We start from the raw sequence: 19,494 nt of genomic DNA, 5'->3' as shown, positions 1-19,494 counted from the left end.
ATGTTTATAGCAGCACAATTTCTGATGGCCAAATCTTGGAAACAACCAAGATGCCCATCACCTGAGGAATGGATGAAAAAGATGTGGTATTTTTATACAATGTAGTATTACTCAGCTATAAAGAATGATAAACTCAAAGCCTTTATATTTAAGTGGGTGCCACTTGAAGATATACTCATAAGGGAATTAAACCAGACACACATGTGTAAATATCGTATAGTTTCCCTAGTTCTTGTTGGGGTTCACTTTGTGGTGTACATTCTATGGGTCTGTACACATTTATCCACTATAGTAAAGTCAAAAGTAGTTTTATTTCCCAAGCACAAATCCTCTGTACTCTACTTTTCCCTTCTCATCTCTCAAAAGTCAGCTGACCTTTTGACTATCTCCTGAGTTGTTTTTCTCACAAAATGTCACATAGTTGGAATCACGTAATATCTAGTCTTTTCAGATTGGCTTTCTTCACTTAGTATTATGGATGTAAGGTCACTCCATGTCTTCTTACAACTTGATAGCTCATTTCTTTTTAGTGTTGAATAATATTCCTCTGTTTAGATGTGCTAGTTTATTTCTCTGTTCACCTACTGGACGACACCTTGATTTTTTGCAAGTATAAACACACTTACATAGTACTTTCATGGGCATAAATGTTTAATTCTCCCTCCTCTGGTGAGACAGGACGCTAAAGGGAGCTTGAATTGGGTATTTTCCTTCTTCCATGTAGAAGGTTAAGAGTTTTTTCTTTTCTGGTGTGAAAAGCCATTGCTCACTGCAGTTATACTGCCCTCCTCTAGGTCAGTTATGCTATAATTATACCCCACTATATCAGGCTATCGTTAACTAGTTCGTCCTTGGTGCAGGTTTTGTTAAGAAGAACAAAGTGCTCAAGAGTATTTCAGAATTGTTCCTTTCACTCTGCTCTTCCCCTCCCAGAAGCATGACAAGATTTTTCTCTCCTATTTACTGTGACAACCTGGACAAGTTCAGGTTCCCATGGAATTTTTAACTCTTTAACAGGGAGCCTCCAGTTTGTCAGTTGTAATCTGGGTTTTCTTGCCCTGGCACTGCTTTTCTTACCAGTTTCTGCAACTAAGTCTCAGCTCTAGTCAGTCATGAATTCCTGGATTCATCTGTCTCTCCTATCTTGGCGACGGTGGTTTACTGTATTATTACCTCTCTTATAGATCCAAGAGTTACTGATTTTTATTCTGTTCAGCTTTTTACTTGTTAGGACACAGTAGCAACTTCAGGCTCTTTACATGTTTAAGCAGAAACAAAAAATTCCCCAAGTTTTTAGTTTACCAACAAGCTCAAAGAACTGAGACACTTTTTCTCTGAGATTTTTCATTGTCTTAAAATAGGTTTCAGTAACTATTTTCCAATGGAAAATATTAAGAAATATAAGTTCAAGAACTCTAGTTTAAAGTAACTTGTGCCTAGCAGATCTGAAGTGGAATTAGTTATCTTTAATTTGAAAATGACTTATTTGTTCTGAGGTTAATATATAATGTCTCACTTCAGGTTCTTTCCAGGTGTTTTTAAATTTTCTTGTTTAGCATATATTCTTTTCAATCTATTTTTCTGGGGTACTTGAAATAGTTAAGAGGAAAAATATTTTTAAATAATATAAATAAACATTTCTATTAATCTTGTACGTTAGCCTGTTGAGTAGCAGAAATAGCAACTCAAACAGCTTCAGAGTTCAGAAATCATAAGTCTATAATCTTTGTTCCATTGTTTATCACAAGAGAAACTATAACTACAAAAAAGAGAAACTGAAATATTTGCTAGATGCAGAAAAACGTAGGCCACCAGCGAGTTATAAGTCATACTGTGTGAAAAGCACTGAAAGGCATGACTAATGTTGCAAAAGCGTTTGTCATCAGTCAGACATAATGTGTGAAGCTTAGTCCTACAGAGAATGTCTTGACCTTGAGAAGAGAAAAAAAGGAAAGGACTCTTACACATAGTATGTATGCTACAAAATTTAATTACCTATAATTTTCAATATATGTATTTGTGCATGTATTACAGATTAAATTCACAGTTTTTAAGTTGTGAATGCTTCAAGGAAAAGTTCAAGCAATTTCCATAGAAACAAAAGGCAAATCCTATGTAAAGGATTTTTTCTAATAACTCTGTGGGGTGGTTAAAGTGTGCCAGATTCCAGGGGAACACTTGCCTTCATGTTTTAATCTGTGAATAAAGATTGACAAGCCTTCTATTCAAAACACTGTGTCCAACAAGGAAGAATGTTGGTATTTTTCAAGAATCCAACTGATGAGAAATACACAGGAAATGAAAAATAAAAACAACTCAAAATAGACTGGCTACTTAATACTGATTTTCATTTTATTTTAAGAAAGGTAATGGGCTAAAGTATTTCTAACTCAAAACTAGAAAACTGTTCTTTAACCGCATAAATTGTTTTGCATTGAACACTGTTGGTAAAGACCATTCTGAAATAATTAAGATTTAGTTGAAAAATGCCTATATGTTAAATAAATGTTTTTAATAATTGAAAGCTTAAGAAGATGTTCCATTTTGAGATATTTTAAATGTCATGCCAAAGAGAAAAATGCTGAACTCTAAGTAGTTATTAAGTAATTTTTATATAAGCATTATTGAAAAGAAACTAAAATGAGTCAAATGTTTGTGCTTTTTTTTTTCATAGATGGAACTAGACACAGCATTAAGTGACTTGGAGGCTGCAGATTTTGCAGAACTGGTAAGAGAAAAAGAAAGGGATTTTTAGAAAAGGCTCACAATTGACTTCTTATTTTATAAACCAGTCATTATTCTCAGTGTTTTCCAAATAAACTTAATCTTGAAATTCACAGCTTTAGGCTTCTGTTTTGACACTGAAAAAGTCTATTTTGTTTGCCTCTCTCAATTACTCTTCTCTCACTGCTGGGACAAATACCTGACACCAAAATGAAGGAAGGAAACGTTTATTGAGCTCACAGTTACTGGAGGTTTCAGTCCATACTTGGCTGGCTCCAAGGCAGAGCGGCACATGGTACAGAGCAACTTTTCATGACAGTGGCAAAGAGCAGAGAGCAAAAAGGAGAAGTAGCAACAACAGTGGCTGCAGATAGCAAGTCTGTCTCTCTGTCTCTCTTTTATTACATTCAGGCTATCTGCTCCAGGCTGGATGTGGCACTCACACCCATACTCCCAGCAATACTCACACCCATAATCCTAGCAGCACTAACACCCATAATCCCAGTGGATCTTGAGTTAATCACAAACTCTAGAAGTCCTCTCCATGACTGCATGAGGCTTTGGGAGACAACTAGATACAAGCTATAATATTGCTTTTAAGATTTGTCCACTCAGTTGAAAATATTTATTACACAATTTAGAACAGAAAAAAAATTATATTGGTGCATTTATGAATGCTTTTTGAAATATAATAGTGATTTTGAACCTGCCACTTAAGTGAGGACCTGCTATTTAAGTGAGGACCTGCTATTTAAGTGAGGACCTGCTATTTAAGTGAGGACCTGCTATTTAAGTGAGAACGTGTTAGATCTGAATTTAATTTGAAATTATCAGAATGGTTTTTATTTCTTTTTGTCTGTTTGCAATAGGAAAATTAAACCCAGGACCTCAAGCTTGCTAGACAAGCGCTGTATTACTAGGCTGTATTCTCCTACCTCCATTTGTTGTAGTCCTATAGAATGAACTTAGTGCTTTCCACCAACCTATATCTCAGCCAGTTCTCCCTCCTTTATTCCCTCCCTCTTTCTTCCTTTTTATATTTTATTTTTTGGTGGTGTTCTTCACTATGCTGCTCAGGCTAGCCTTAAACTATGTAGCCTAGGCTGGCCTTGAGCTTGCACTGATCCTCTAGTCTCAGTTACCCAAGTACTGGTATTACAGGTATGTGCCACCACACCCTGCAATTCCTGCCTTTTTAATATTTAAATGATATATAGTAGAAGCTTATCTTAACAGATTTAAGAAAACTCATAGAAGAACAAATTTTTAGGTTTCATTTTTAGATGTTTCTAAGTAAGTGTTTTATAAGAACAGAAAGATCAGGGCCAGGGATATAGCCCAGTGGCATAGGCACCTGCCTGGCAAGCACAAGGTCCCAAATTTGATCCCCAATACCAAAAAAAAAAGAAAGAAAGAAAGAAAGAATCAGTCAAATGATATATATTCATATTATATTCACCTTAATACTATAGTAGATTGATTTCTAAAGAAAGCACTATGAAAAGTTGGTCCTAAAGAACATAATTTCCATTTTAACTATTATAGTTTAACACACACAACCATGATATAAATCCACTGATTCTTTTTTCCCCCCAGTCTGAAGATTACTATGACATGAGACGTCTATATACAATTTTGGGGTCTTCTCTATTTTATAGGGTAAGTTGAAGTTTGGAAACTTTTATAATTATCTAACTCCCATGGCCATAGACCTAAAATAAATTTTCTCAAACTGTAATATATATGAAAAATACCTTAGCTAGGTGTGATGGTACATGCCTGTAATCTCAGCACTTAGGGACCTGAGGCAGGAGAATCTCATGAGTTCAAGGCCAGCCTAAGCTATATAAGCAAGTTCAAGGCCAGCCTACACTAGATAGCAAGACCCTGTCTCTCAAAATAAATAAATAAATAATATTCTCTTTTCCTATGAATGTAATTACTAAAAGATTAAGATCTTTAAAACAACATTTGCATTTGTACACTTACAAATGTAATAAATAGGGTTTATTATTGCATTGTAAAGCATTCTCAAATGCGTGAGAAATAATACTCAAAAGAACCAAGTATATGAGAGAAGAGCAATATTTTTAGTTTCCTTTAGTAATAGTGTGTTTTTTATCTTATTTTCAGAAATAAGCATGCGTTTTTCTTTTAACTAAATCTCATAACATTAAGTAGTTGACATGTAAGACAAGTATCAAATGTTTAAGTATTTTCATTTTAAAAGCTCTTTAAATATCTATAACATATGTGGAATCAGAAGATGCAGAAGGGTGCACAATGAAAAGTCTTTTCACTTCACCTTGCTTCTTCACTTTCTAGTTTGATAATTCATTTTTTCTACTTATACCTGACACTATCCAGAGGAAATCTTGGCTCATGCTAAAGTCCATCTAATAGGTTCCCTAAGTTAGCATTTGATCTCTAGTTTGGTATCAGAAAAAAAATTACTTTTGCTATATATTCACTTATTGTATTTGAAATCAAAACATTGTAAGCCAACTGAAGCTGACTTTTGTGGTTAAATTCTAGGGCTATTTGATATGCAGTCATTTGCCTAAGGATGACCTCATTGAGATTGCTCTTTACTGTCGCTACTATGGGCTGCTGCCTTTAGCAGCAAAACAAAGAATTGGTCAGTTGATAATATGGAGAGAAGTATTTCCTCGTCATCACCTCCAGCCTTCTTCAGCCTCAAACACTGAAGTCTTTCAGGAACCTGAAGGGAGATATTTTTTGCTAATTGTTGGATTGGTAAGTTTGCTTGAGTTTTGATGGTTTTATGTTTGGCCATGTATTCACTTGCTAAATTTACAAACATGCTCATTTAAAACTATGAATATGCTGAATACCACTATTTAAAAAACATATATGTATGTATACATATACATATATATATATGTGTGTGTGTGTTTATCTTATTTTCAGAAATAACCATGCATCTTTCTTTTAACTAAATCTCATAACATTAAGTAGCTGACATGTAAGACAAGTTAAGTGTTAAATGTTTAAATATATATATATATATATATATATATCCTTTCATTCCTTTTCTTTCATATGTATTTAATACTCAATGTAGAAATATTTATAAAATGCAAAAACATTTTTTAGCAGATTCTGAAGATCTTTTGATCCTCTTCTTATAATGTTATCCTTTGGCTTGTTTGGGTAAATACAGAAAGACATAAAAAGAATATAGAATCCAAAGGGTATAATATGTAACTGGAAATTAAAAGACTTCTAATAATTGAGGCTCTTTGAGAGATATCTTAGGGAATTTCTTGTACCAAGAGAAGTGGTTGGTGATTAATTAAAATAAAGACAGTGTGAGATTGTTTTCAACAGAAAGCAATGATAAGAAGAGAGGGTGATTATGACAAATGCCTGTATGTCCTTTTATTTATAAATTTATACATGAATGATATATGTGCACTTTAATGGTAGATAAACCTCTGTGAACAATTTTGTTTTCTAGAGACATTATATGTTATGTGTATTATTAGAAGCTGGAGGCTGTGCATCCAAAGCTATTGGAAATCCTGGCCCAGACTGTATATATGTGGATCAAGTCAGAACTACTCTTCACCAGCTAGAAGGAACAGATTCCCGTATAGATGAACGGCTAGCATCTGCGCCAAGCCCCTGTTTGTCATGTGCTGACTGGTTCCTTGCTGGGCCACAGGAAAAAGCAGATGGTCTAGCCACTTCACCTATCCTTAGTAGACTACAAGGTACTACGAAAACTGCAACCTCTCCAACATGCAGAAGAATCCTTTTTGCTGACTATTCTCTAAAGACACGGAAGCCTAGTCCCTCCCGAAGCAGTGGGGGATGTGACAATGATTGTGAAGCTGGAGAAGGGCCTGGCCTTAGCCCTCACCCTACACCTGAAGTAGTACGAAAACAAAGAGAAACTCAGGGGTCTGATGGTTCAGAAGAAAGTGGGGCCTTCCTTAAGGTGTGTTTCATTCAAGTGTGTACATTTTTAGGGCTCCACTTGTTTCTCTAGTCTTTATTTTATAATTGTAAGAGAGTTTTCAAATGGTAGATCATTCTTTATTTGAAATAGCAAATAATAACGCAGGAGCCTCTTAACATCCAGTATGTACTTAATAGGATATATATATGCAGAAACTCTTTAATCTTGCTGTTCATATTTGTCTCTTTATTCTCTTCACAGGGATTATAGAAAACATCCTAGCTGTGGGACATTTAGGGTGCTTACCTGAATAAATAGCCAGTGAAGTATTCAGTAAAGCAAAAGAATCAGAATTTTAAAAGTGTGTGTGTGTGTGTGTGTGTGTGTGTGTGTGCACGTGCACACGCTCACACACTTTTTACAGATACTTATTTTAACTACATTTATGAAGTTCTAGTCTCCAAATGGAAAGACTGATTCAAAATGAGCCTATAAAGCAAAGATGTTCATTGTTGAGATTTATTGATTGTTGCCATGAAAATACCATAAAATATTCAACTGATTACCAAAGTAATCATCCTGATATACTAATGATGCTTTTGTTTTCAAAACCTGTTTGAAACTTGCCTAATGTAGGTGTAGGGAAGGTGACCCCAGCTGTGACTAGCTGGAGTCCTAGAAGAGACACCAAGAAAACGGGATTCTGAGTGGCACAGCATAAATAACCATAGACTCAGTCTCCTAATTCCAAGCAACAAAATAAGTATTGGAGCACTAAATGCAATGTATTGACAAAGCACTCACATTATAACGGTATCCATTATCTCAGTAAAGGAAATCGGGAGGAAATAGGGTCTTAAGAGGATTTGCATAGATTTAAGATAACAAAATTATAAATAGTACTTAAGAAAAACTGAATTTTTACAATTCATCCATGCAAGAAATGTTGATTGAATAGTTACTAAGTGCTGAGGGCTATGTTACACAAAAGAGTTTCCCAAATGAGTAAGACTGAGCAGTGCAGAGTCCAGGGAGAGAGACAAGTATATAACATAAAATTTGGTACTGGCTCCATAATGGCTGTGATAGGAATTTTCAGGGAACACCAACATGCCCTCCCATGATATAGTTCCAGGATCCTTGTTAGTGAAGGATGAGCCAAGAGGTGCAAGTTAGCATCAAAAATATTCAATGGAAACACTGCAAAATACTAAGACGTTCTCTTAGAGGAGTTTTTAAATACGTTCTGTTTGATTCTATTCTTAGATATAAACTGATCTACTTAACTGTTTTCCAGGGTACTAAAAAGAAGTCTACCCTTCCAAATCCATTTCACTTGGGAAACTTGAAAAAAGATCTTTCAGAAAAAGAACTGGAAATGTATAACACAATGAAGTAAGAAAGTTTCTTCTAAATATTCTTTTTCACTTTGTCTTTGAAGAAACCTTACAGTATGAAAGAACAATTCTACAGCATACAGAGATTATTCAACAAATTATGTATTATCTTATTTGAGATAATAGCTATCATATTTCTATAATTAAATTTAGAAAAGTATATATTTTCATGTTTTAAGAGATAAAAACATGCAAAGTATTATTTCAGAATGTTAAAGTCTCATGTTTTTCTTCCATGGGTAACTTTCCTTTTGCATGTCTGGTATAATTTTTAAATTAGATTTTACTAATTTTAGGCTCTTTGTTGGATCTCCAGCTAGCCCTTAGCTCCACATATTCAATCCTACTGCATGGGAATGACGGCTGCTAATGACTCATGGCTGAGTTCCTATCCTTGCAAGTAGTCCACTTCTAATGATTGATATATTAGTAACTGAAAAGGCATGACCCTTTGCTTCAATTCAAGACAACTCTGAAAGGCTATCCTTCATAGTTCACAGTGGTGTCTGCTGAGATATTTTGCAGCTGCAAACCTCTGTTCAAGAACTTCATACCAGTCCTGCTTCCACCACCTCTCTGCCACAGCTATTGTCCTGAAGTACCCCCCACCAAGCTTCCTCCCTGAGTGCAGCATCTGGGTGCTAGGAAACCAGTCCTTTTGAAGTGCTATTAGCACTTCCTTAGAAAATAGGTTAAATTTTAAATTTATTTATATTGAGTAGGGAATTCTGAGGTGAAAGATGAGGTGAAGACAAATTCTTAGCAACTTAAACCATCCATAATTATCAACAATATGAAATGTCATGTACTCCTTGTGTTTGTAATTACTGTTGACAAGCAGGTTGACAAGCAGGTCTGCCTGAACCTTGCTTGGTACTTAATTATGATGTTATTTGTAGAATTAATTGGTATAATAAACTCATTTGGACACTTTGGCAACTAGATATGTACAAATGGAATCTGTATACAAAGAGTATGTCACTACAGATTTTTTACTCACTGAAATACTTCTTAATAAGTTCAGGTCTGTAAGAGTTGCCAGTAATAAGTTTTTAAAGTTAGGACACAAACTTCATAATTCCATATAAGAATGCTTAATTTTTAATAGTGAAAAATATTTTTAAAAATTGGAATCAAACCTTTTATGAAACCATAACACCTCTCTTTTAGAGTTTCCAATATGCACTGGAAACTATATACTGCTTTTCTAAATGCTCTGTACCTCCTAAAATCAATTCTGTATTGCTCTTTCCATATTCGTTTCCTCCTTCTAGCTTTGTTGATGAGACCTTATGGCTTGATCAAAAATAAAATAACCTATGGATAAAAAAAAGAAAAAGAAAAAAGAAAAAAAAAGAAACCATAACACTTCTAATGTTAAAACCCTAGTGTTCCATTTAACAAAAGCTACTATTCTGACACTTTATACTACCTTACCATATTTTTAAAGTTAAATATATTATTTTGGTTATTAACTATAGTAAACAATGTAAAATCTCTTTTAAGTTCATTAGTTTAAACAAATTCACATGTGGTGTAACCAACTCATAGGCTGGCCTCTTTAAAGAGATGCAAAAAAATGTGTGTATTTACTCTGACATGGAAAGGTGTTTTCATACTGTGTTTTGAAAACATGTTATAATACATTATTCTAACTTACATGGATATATTTTTATAAAGTAAGAATATACATTTAAAGTAATATATGAACACCAAATACTTCTTTGGTAACTAAGTCTTCCCCATTGTGGATTTCAGGATTTTTGAGCCCAGTCAGCCAAGCCCCATTTTCCCTCCCTCATTTTACTAAGTAGCCTCCCAATTCCCAGTCCCCCTTGGATCCATTCTCTGCCGTAGCAGTGAACTTGATGAAGAACAAATCTTACTTTATTTGCTATTTTGTTTTGATTTTTGCTTTTGGAGGGTACAAATCTTTTGCCTTCCTTCTGGGTAATTGCTGGTCTGGTAATTTTTTTAAGTTTTAGTATACATGGAGCAATTATGGTTTTCAAGGGCTATACCTGCTCATTGTGTTGTGACTTATCTTTGAAAGAAAATATAGATAACAAAAATACTGTTTGCAACTTCCCCCCAAAAGAATCTTATTAATAATTTTAAAGAATAATTTCTGTTCTTTACTTTTTTTTTGAGTTGAAGCCTCTGAATTAAGGTATTTTATTTTCCTTTTTAAATCGTTATAATTCTTTTCATCTTGATTAGTTAAGCTTTTATTTCTTAAAGATGCCATGTACCAGTTGTTAATGACTAATCTATCCTGCAAAGTAGTGTGAGAATAATTTATAGATGATTTTCTTTCCTCAGTGATATAAGAAGTTTATTCAGATCATACTGCCTAGTTAACTAGTTAACAGGAATTTAACTAGCATGAATGATCAAGATAGTACCAAGACTAAGAGCTAAAGTTTGTGCTTATGACTGGGGAAAAAAATTAACAGAACATAATTTTTAGTATAGATAGCCTTTTTCTCAGAAGACTTAGAATAGGAAATTTGAGTGTTTGAGATGCAAGTGGGAACTTTCTGTCTATACATATAAAGACTGCCCTTGAAAACCCAGCAGTGGAGAGGAGAAAATAAGGTATAGGAAAACAAGTTTCAGAGTCAGCCAAGCTCTGGCGGTTAGGCATGTGACCTCAATCTAATCTAAATTTTTAAACATTTCCTCATGTTAAAATGAGGATGTTAATATTTAATATCTTTCAGGGTTGTGAGAATTTAAAATATGGTACTTTAAAACATCTATGCTGGCAAATGGGAGATATTTACTATATGGTAATCACTTTTATTTTGTTCTTGTTTCTTGTTACTGTTATAGTTTTTCAGTTCTTCTTACTTCTGGTACAAATTAGCAGTATTTATAAATTCTGTTGATGTATCTGAGATTAAATATGGGAAGACAGAAAAGAAAAATGAAAACAGAGAACACAAAAGGAAGGTTGTAATTAAGAGCAGTAGCAGCATACTACCAATTTTTTCATAGTATTATAAAGTATTAATCAACTTTGTAATTGGTAACAGTTTCATATTTCTTCAGGATCATCAATTTTACTCTCATGGCAAATGACTTAAATTCTACAGATTTAAATTTGTTTAGTTTACTGAAGTATCTTTTTATATGTGGTCTGTCCTAGACTGATAACTTTGCTTATGGCTTCTAGGCCTGACGTGAGTTATTTATTACTAACTATGGGGGGGGGGGGGGCTTGGCCAAAATGGCTGTTTAGCAAAGGGACAGTTAGATCTCTTGCAAATGAACTGTTTATTTACCTTCACCCACTATAGTATTTGTCTCAAGAGAATTAGTAATAACCCTTACCTATACTTTAGTTAAGGACAAAGAGAGAATTAAATGTTTGTCCCAATTTCCCTTCCCTAATTGCATTACTTGTAGATAAAAGCTTGTAAGAGCTCTTCAGAGTTCAAAATGAAACAATAAGTTTGAATTTACTTAATTTTTTTCTTTCCTTTATCTCTCTGTTTTTCCCAAGATTGACATCTGGTCCTGAGAACACACTTTTCCACTATGTTGCCTTAGAAACAATACAAGGAATCTTCATTACACCTACTCATGAAGAGGTGGCACAGCTAGGTGGCTCTGTACACTCCCAACTTATAAAAAATTTCCATCAGTCTTGTCTTTCCATTCGTGCACTTTTCCAAAAGGCACTGGTAGAAGAGGTAAATACTGTTTTATAGGTATACTGGTAAAATTTTCTGCTAAGATAATTTCCTGATGTCAAACACTCTGTTATCTCACCAGTGTATTCACTTAGACAATCTAATTTGGGTACCAAAAGAACTATACTCATAGTACTTAACCTCAAAATTTTGTCCTAGAATACTACCTCAGGAAATGGTAGACCACTGTTTCTTTTTTTTTTTATTTTATTGAGAAACAAATAGCAATAAGACAGTTTCAAAACTTATTAATAGGACAGTTTCAATAATTAACACATTATACACTGTTATCTTCTTAGTGGTTATCCATAGTACAAGATGCAGACAGGATATCCTGTCCAAATACTATTAGTACAAATCTTTCTTCTCATTGAATTAAGCGAAGGTAGCTGTATATCTGTCCTAACTATTTTGTATATACAGATACAAAATGGTCCTTCCTTTGTATCCCCTTTTTTTGTTTAGTCCTGTCAGAGATGGGTATTCCATTGGCATCTAAATACTATAGGTATGTGAATTCAGCAAAACAATCCAACACAGTCCAGCAGTCCACAGTAGTAGTGGGTTATCCACAGAAGTTGTTGACTTAAGCCTTTCACAGCTCAGCATATTTATATAGCTTTACTTTATATACTTCATTTTTATACTTTTCTGCGGGATGGTTTAGACCAAGATAAAGCAAGACTGTAGCAGAGTAGAATATGACTTATAAGTCAGTTGAGCTCCTATGTTTGATATCTGTGACTCAGCCAATACTGGTCAATAATATCAGTTCCTAAAATAACACTGATAATGTTGTAAGAATTGTGCTAATAATATAAAGTGTTTCAGAACAAGATGAGTTAAGGTACAGACACAATACTATTGAAAATATTTTAGTATTTGGTTGATTGCTTGCCTACTTTTCCAGGATCAAATTTCATTTAATGTTGTACCTGCTGGGTAAGTAATGATGCTGTATGTAATTAAAATACCTCTTAGGTTGTTTGATGACGTGGAAAAATAAGTGCTGATTTTGTGGAATGGATAAACATGTAGAGTAGTACTGGTCAAACACCCTCCCATACCCTCCCCAAACCTCCTCCTCAGTCCTCAGCCTCCCTAAAACAAACTCTGAAGATGGTTTCAGTGCATATAGCAAAATATACATAAAGGATGCCAAATTTGTGAGGTATTTAGGGTGGAAATAAGGTATCTTAGATTGATCCTTAACTCTACTAATTTCTTCAGTAATAAAAGTAGGCAGAATGAGTGATATCATCTCTAAGGGTTTTTAGCAATAAAATTCTGCCATATAGGATTTCTTTTTCACATTTTTAGAAATTATTATTAAGCAAAACTGGTATGTGTAATTAGGTACTCCCACATATTCAGGGTTATGTTCCTCCATCCCTATTTAATAAAACTGGTCAATTGTATGAGGGAATATTTCATTAATTTATTTCATAATATTTAGTAAATTAAATTAGCTTTTTCCATATTCTTTAAATACCAGAGTACCTACTTTGCACCATATACTATTCTAGGTCATAAAAGTGCAGAACAAAACTGAGTACTATAGCTTATTTTCAAATGGAGAGGACTAAGAAATTAGTAACTATTATGTCAGGAAGGATGATTGTCAAAAAGATTACTAAACATAGGCTGAGAGGTGGGAATTACTATTATGAAAGGTTCCTCTGATCATGTCAGGTCATGTTTACACAGACTGAGTGAGGGAGCTATTATGTGGCTATCTGGAGGCCCAGCCTTCACCCAGGGGAAGAACAGTGCAAAGACGAAGAGGTACAAGGGATTCAGGGGATGCTAGAGAGGACTGAGCTAAGAGAAGAGTGAAGGGTGATTAAACCTCAGAGGTAGCAGGGCCAGATCATGCCTGCACTAAGACTATGACAAAAAACCTTTGGCATTTTTCTGGAAGAGATAGAACATTTGTGCCTAATGCTGAGTAGAATTCAGAGGGGCAAGGGAAGAGTGGGAAGGGAGTGAAGGAAGGCTGAGGCTATAGATCAGTATGATGGCCCTGGGATCATCTTCTAATACAAGGGGGGAAAAAAACCAGAAATGAAAAATATATTGCTTCTGTCCTGGAAAAAAAGCACAATAATTTTCTGTCTTCTACTGGAGGACCCCAATCTACACACAGCTAATGTAATGTAAATACTAATAATATGGGGTGAATGTACTCCATTCAGTGTGGTTAATTATTGTTCCCTGAAAGAGACAAAGGAACCTCTGAGACATAGTATTTAAACTAAATTTTGAGGGGAAAGTGGCATTGTAGGCACTTATTTATTAGCATCAGCCAATTCAAATCATACATGTAAAAAAATTTTAAAGTTACAATACCAGTTAATATTAATTATGTCTATTAATATTTAGAAAAAGAAAGCAGTAAATGGCACAAATCATCTGGATTCTACAAACTCAGTGTCTTCTTTGAATCCTGTGAAAGAACACGGTGTGTTGTTTGAATGCTCACTTGAAAACTGGACTGATCAGAAAAAAACACCACCAGTTATGGCCTACTGGGTCATAGGGTAAGAGAAAAAAAGTATTTGAAAGTAAAATATAATGTTAAAAAGTGAAAGAAAACTAGTAAAGGAGATTTTATTTTGAGACAGGGTGTTGCTCTGTAGTCCAGGCTTGCCTGGAACTCATGGTAATCCTGCCTCAGACTCCTAAGTGCTGGAATTACAAGGGTGTACCACTACACCTAGAATTAATTTTTAAAATCTGGCATGTGTCTTGAGTCAGTACTCAGTACCCACAAGTTAAGGGAGGAAAGATTTATTTCAGCTCACAGTCCACAGAGATTTCAATTCATAGCTGGCTACTAGGGCATAGTGGCATGGCAGAGGCATCATGGAGGAAAAACAGTCCATGGTGTGGCAGGCAGAAAGCAGCAAAGCTGCAGCAGCCAGGCTCCCTTTCCCTTCTGTCCCATCTAGGCTATAACTTTGGGTGGTGCTACCCATATTCAGGGTGGGGCCTCCCATTTACCTACACCTAGAACTATGATAAACCAATCAAAACCAGTGGATCAAGGGCCAGCCTTATAGCTCAGCAGACTAACATGCTTGCTTAGGTAGAGCACAGCAGCCAGGGTTCGATCCCCAGCGTGCCTTACCGGCCCTGCCCCAGGGTGCACTGAGACTGTCAGTTGAGACTGAGTGTAGTGGCTCGTGCTTGTAGTCCCAGCACTTGGGAAGCTGAAAACGGGAGAATCACTGCAAATCTGATCTACATAGTGAGACCCTGAACACCCTGCAAACACTGCCCTAAAATATATAAAGGAAAAAAAAAAAAAAAAAAAAAACGGATTTAGTTATCGAGCCCTTAATCCATATTCATACAACCTAGATCCAACAACCTTCAAAACCCCCGCCGATGAGTACATGAAGATTTGGGGGCATATCTAGATACAAATTATGACAGCATGAAATTATTATTCTACCTACAATATTTTAACAAATTTTATAGTTTTACTTTATTTCCTAAATAGTTCAAGTCCTTGCCATCTTTTCTATTAAGAAAATTGGTCACTTATCTTTCAAAATCATTAACAGAGCAATTCCAGGTTTTCCCCAGTTTCTTTCTTTCCTTCCTGACTTTTCTTCTCTCTCTCTCCTTTTCTCTTTTTTCTTCCACTTGTCTTTCTTCCCTTCTTCTCTCTCCCCCAAGACCCAGCTCAGCCTGACTGCCCTACCTCTCTGCTTCTATATCCTCTTCCGCTCTTCCTTTGTCCACTGTGAATCATCTAGCTGCCACCAGTCAAGACTTGTTTCTTCTGTTCCTTCTCTTGGGTTGTTCTATCTCTTAACCTTTGTGTATCTGGCTCTTTAAAGTTAGAGCAGGGCTAATAGATCATCTCCTGAGGTTTCACGATCTCTTCTCCCCATTAAGTATCTATTCAGTTACTCTCTATATTAGCCTTTCATTGTTTTCTTATTACTGCCTAAAGAACTGAATTTTGACAGAAATAATAAAGATTCATGTTGCAATAAATAATTGAAAAGGAAAGGGCACAGACTTAAGTAGTACTAAATTTGAAGGCACATACCATGTGGTACTCAGGTGTATGACAAACATTTTATAAATATTTTCCAAAGGAGTGATTTCACTATGCTAATACTTAGGATTTAAAATTACCTGAGTCACTTGTTAAAATTAGTGATGTGCATGCCTATAGTCCCAGCCACTTGGGAGGTTAAAGCAGGAAGCCAGTCTGGGCAATTTAGCAAGACTATGCCTTAAAATAATAAAGAAGAGCTGAGATTCAGCCTCCCTGGGTTCAGTCCCTGGTATGAAGGTGTGAAAATCAGATGCCCAGACATCAGACATGCATATATCAGAATCTCTGGGAGTAGGAATTTCTTAGTTAGCTCCTGTATGACTGTGATATGTAACCCACTAGATTTTAGATCATGAGCAAAAGACTAATTTTGCATAATCAGAACTGCTATTGGCAGATTAAGCTGGGAGCAGCCAACAAAATGGTGGGTTTTATTAGATACCTATGCAGGTGTGCAGTGGGGCTTTGTGCCCACAATACAATAGAATCAAAAGGTGTTTGGTTATGATGGTGTAACTCAGCATAAAAGAAATTTTAAGGAAGTCAGAAAGAGCTACCCCCTCAACTCAAATTGTTCTATATACATGAGTATTTGTTTAAATACGTTAAAAAAATTAACTCATTTAGAGTTAACAAGAATTTAATCTCAAATCTATGGCTCTATGAACCACCAGATATTTTAATAATAAACTTTTGAAACTGGCAATAAAATGTCTAATAATTACTACATGTGATGCTAATGCTATTGATTATACTGTAATAGTTTTTTAAAACTGAAGGATATGGTATTATGTGTTGATTAAACAGAATATTACTCTATAAAAATAACCTAAGACAGTGGTAAACCTGTGATACCACTGTGAACCCATGTTATTGTGTTTGTCTTGTAAGACAAAAGATGTTAATGTATGAGTTGTTTTTTGGTTGTTTTTTTTTTTTTTTTACATTCAGATGTCATTGTTCAAGTTTATTCATGGTGTTGGCACTTTGCAGTAAATAAGTGGGGTGGGGTTGCAGTTTGGCACTAGATCTCTAAAAGAAAGGCTCACCATCACTGACATAAGGCATACGCTGTTTATTTAGAAATACAGTAAATCTAGCTGCATTCTCCTTAGAGATGTAAATTAATGTTTTTTTTTTTAAATGTATTACCACTGCCTTCAAAAACAAAATAAAATGAAAGGGTTGTCATTTTAAGTTCTGAAATGAATGTGTTCTTTTTCTCTGCAGGAGACTCTTTCTTCATCCAAAACCTCAAGAACTTTATGTCTGTTTTCATGACTCAGTCACAGAAATTGCTATTGAAATGGCTTTTAAATTATTTTTTGGATTAACTGTGTAGTTGAGTTTTTATGATATATAGCAATACATGCGTAGAGCACAGAATAGTGAAAATTGCTTAAATCTATACACAAAGAAAAGGTTTAGCTTTTTTCACTGTTCAATGTTGACATAATTTTGTTAAATAGTAAGATGATGTGTTGTTGGATTTGATGCATCAATTTTATGTAGTGCTGTGAGACTTTAGATGATACTTGATCCAAACATGAAGGGAGTATTAATTTATTGTCACCTTGGTACATAATGTTAACTTATTGTCTAATTTAAAATAATGTGAAGTGTTTCATATAAAATTAATAGTAGAAGTCCTCATTGTGGGGACACACCTAATTTGTTATTTTTCTCAAAACTAACTGATACCTGGTAAAAAAATCAAGACATTGGGAGGAGGTGACCAGATTCTATAATTAATTAGTATGATGACATGAGAAAGTATTTGTACCTCTCTGAGCTTAGTTTTTTTGTACCAGTGAGATTATTCACTGACATTTTGAAAAATCCTAAGTAAAATATGCTATTATTTTATTCTCTTTGCCTCGTAGTTAGTACTAAATTAGTAATGTTTGAAGTACTGATTTCCTAAAAGATCAAATACTTTTCATTTAAGTATATTAATAGGTACCTCAAATTCAGGGGAAGATAGGAAAGATGAAAAGCAAACTTACTTTTACTTACTTGATTGTTTGCTCTCTTAAGTAAGCTCAGTTTTTTACTAAGATACATTTTTTAAATTGTAAACTTTCATTGTTTTTTCTTTTTGTTGAAGTACATTCAGCTACAACAGCACCTACCTAGCAAATGCAAGGTTGTGAGCTCAATTCTCAGTTCCAAAAAAACAAAAGTACATTCAACTAGACACATATTTTAGATGGTTCACAAGTTTTGAGAAGGTTGTATGTAAACCTTTTTAAAATACAATCAAGGCACCTGCTTAGTTGAGCGTAGGGACCAGGGTTCGATCCCCAGGACCACATGCTACCCTGGCACCATTCCCCAGGCATGCTGAGCCAGCAGCCAAGACTGTGTGGTGGTGCATGCCTGTAATCCCAGCACTGGGGAGGCTAAAAACAGGAGGATCATTATGAGTCCTAGCTGTGTAGTGAGACCCTATACCAAATACATAATAAATAAATAAATAAATAAATAAATAAATAAATAAAATCATGTTCTTTGGTAAGATACTAAGTTTTATGTAGATCATTATGTATAGGGTTTTTCTAAAGGATGAATACTTCAATGAATAGCAGTTTAATTCACCTTCAATAGAAAAAAGAAATTAATTGGTTGAGAATTTTCTTTAGCTCTGAGAATATCACAGATTAAGAGAAAGGAAGAATAAAACAAATGCTGCATCTTTAATTGACAGTTATCCAATGGATCCTAAAAAAATTCCTCAAAACTTTTCAGTACTACATTGCTTAGTCTTCAGAATTAAATTTTGGAAGATAAATTATACAAGCCCATCTAAAATCAGTCTCAGCATATCCCCCTATCACGGGAGACCGCTATCTTAAACTAACTGCAAGGCATAGTCTGGAACACTTAAATCACTTGTTCTTAGAAATAATGTTACCCCTCTGTCATCAGTTTTGGGGACTGTCAACCAGGTGTTTAAGATGCAAACCACAGCGTATTTATCTCATTTGACTTCTGGGCCTTAATTTTGGCATCTAAGTCAGGATAACAAACTTTGGCTCTTGAACTATTATAGAAATACAGCTTGAAATATCCTTATCTTAGATCACAATATTGAATAAGTGGTAGACTACTGTGTTATGTGTGCACATATATGTGTTAAAGTACTTTCTTTAAATATATTTATTAAAACTCACCATGAGTTACTTCTAATACTAATAATAATTATTAATTATGACTGTTGATCACCTCGGGTTTTCACTGACAGAAGTAAGACTTGGAATTCTAACATAGGGAACTTTTTCCTTCATTTAATATTTTTGTCTGGTGATACTTTCCTGAAATCAAAGAATCATGAGACCTCTACTCAGTGAGTGAAATAAAATATGCAAAGTAGACTGCTGATCTTAACAAAAGGAGAAGCATTTTTATTTGCTATATTGTCTATATGTACTGTATTTTCCATGTTCCAGAAGCACTGCTTTTGGGAGAGGGTGAAACTGGGGCCTTCTCACTGATCTACATCCCACCCTATTCTTTTTTTCTTTCTCAGATAAGGTCTAGCTAAGTTGCTAAGTTGCCCAGGCTGAGCTTGAATTTGTGATCCTCCTGCCTCGCACTTCCACAGTGCTAGGATTACAGGCATGCACCAAGCATCACATCCAGCTGACACTGCATTCTGAACAAGTAAAACTAAAT

The 19,494-nt window shown here is 34.8% G+C and overlaps 1 protein-coding gene across 1 annotated transcript in view; it reads left to right on the top strand.

The window, feature by feature from the left end:
• The window catches only part of Intu (inturned planar cell polarity protein), an 81,558-nt gene extending 63,668 nt beyond the window's left edge, over positions 1-17,890 (top strand). Inside the window, exons 8-15 of the mRNA XM_023708746.1 lie at positions 2,675-2,728; positions 4,321-4,383; positions 5,260-5,481; positions 6,206-6,688; positions 7,947-8,044; positions 11,555-11,744; positions 14,127-14,284; positions 17,050-17,890. Of these exons, the coding sequence (XP_023564514.1) occupies positions 2,675-2,728; positions 4,321-4,383; positions 5,260-5,481; positions 6,206-6,688; positions 7,947-8,044; positions 11,555-11,744; positions 14,127-14,284; positions 17,050-17,161 (1,380 nt within the window). The 3' untranslated portion in view covers positions 17,162-17,890. The remainder of the gene's footprint in view (positions 1-2,674; positions 2,729-4,320; positions 4,384-5,259; positions 5,482-6,205; positions 6,689-7,946; positions 8,045-11,554; positions 11,745-14,126; positions 14,285-17,049) is intronic.
• The last annotated feature ends 1,604 nt before the right edge of the window (positions 17,891-19,494 follow it).

The sequence above is a fragment of the Octodon degus genome, unplaced genomic scaffold (assembly GCF_000260255.1).
Source record: "Octodon degus isolate 3935 unplaced genomic scaffold, OctDeg1.0 scaffold00530, whole genome shotgun sequence".
NCBI lineage: Eukaryota > Metazoa > Chordata > Mammalia > Rodentia > Octodontidae > Octodon > Octodon degus.
Note: the sequence above shows the minus strand (reverse complement) of the source record. Positions and strands in the feature narration are given on the sequence as shown.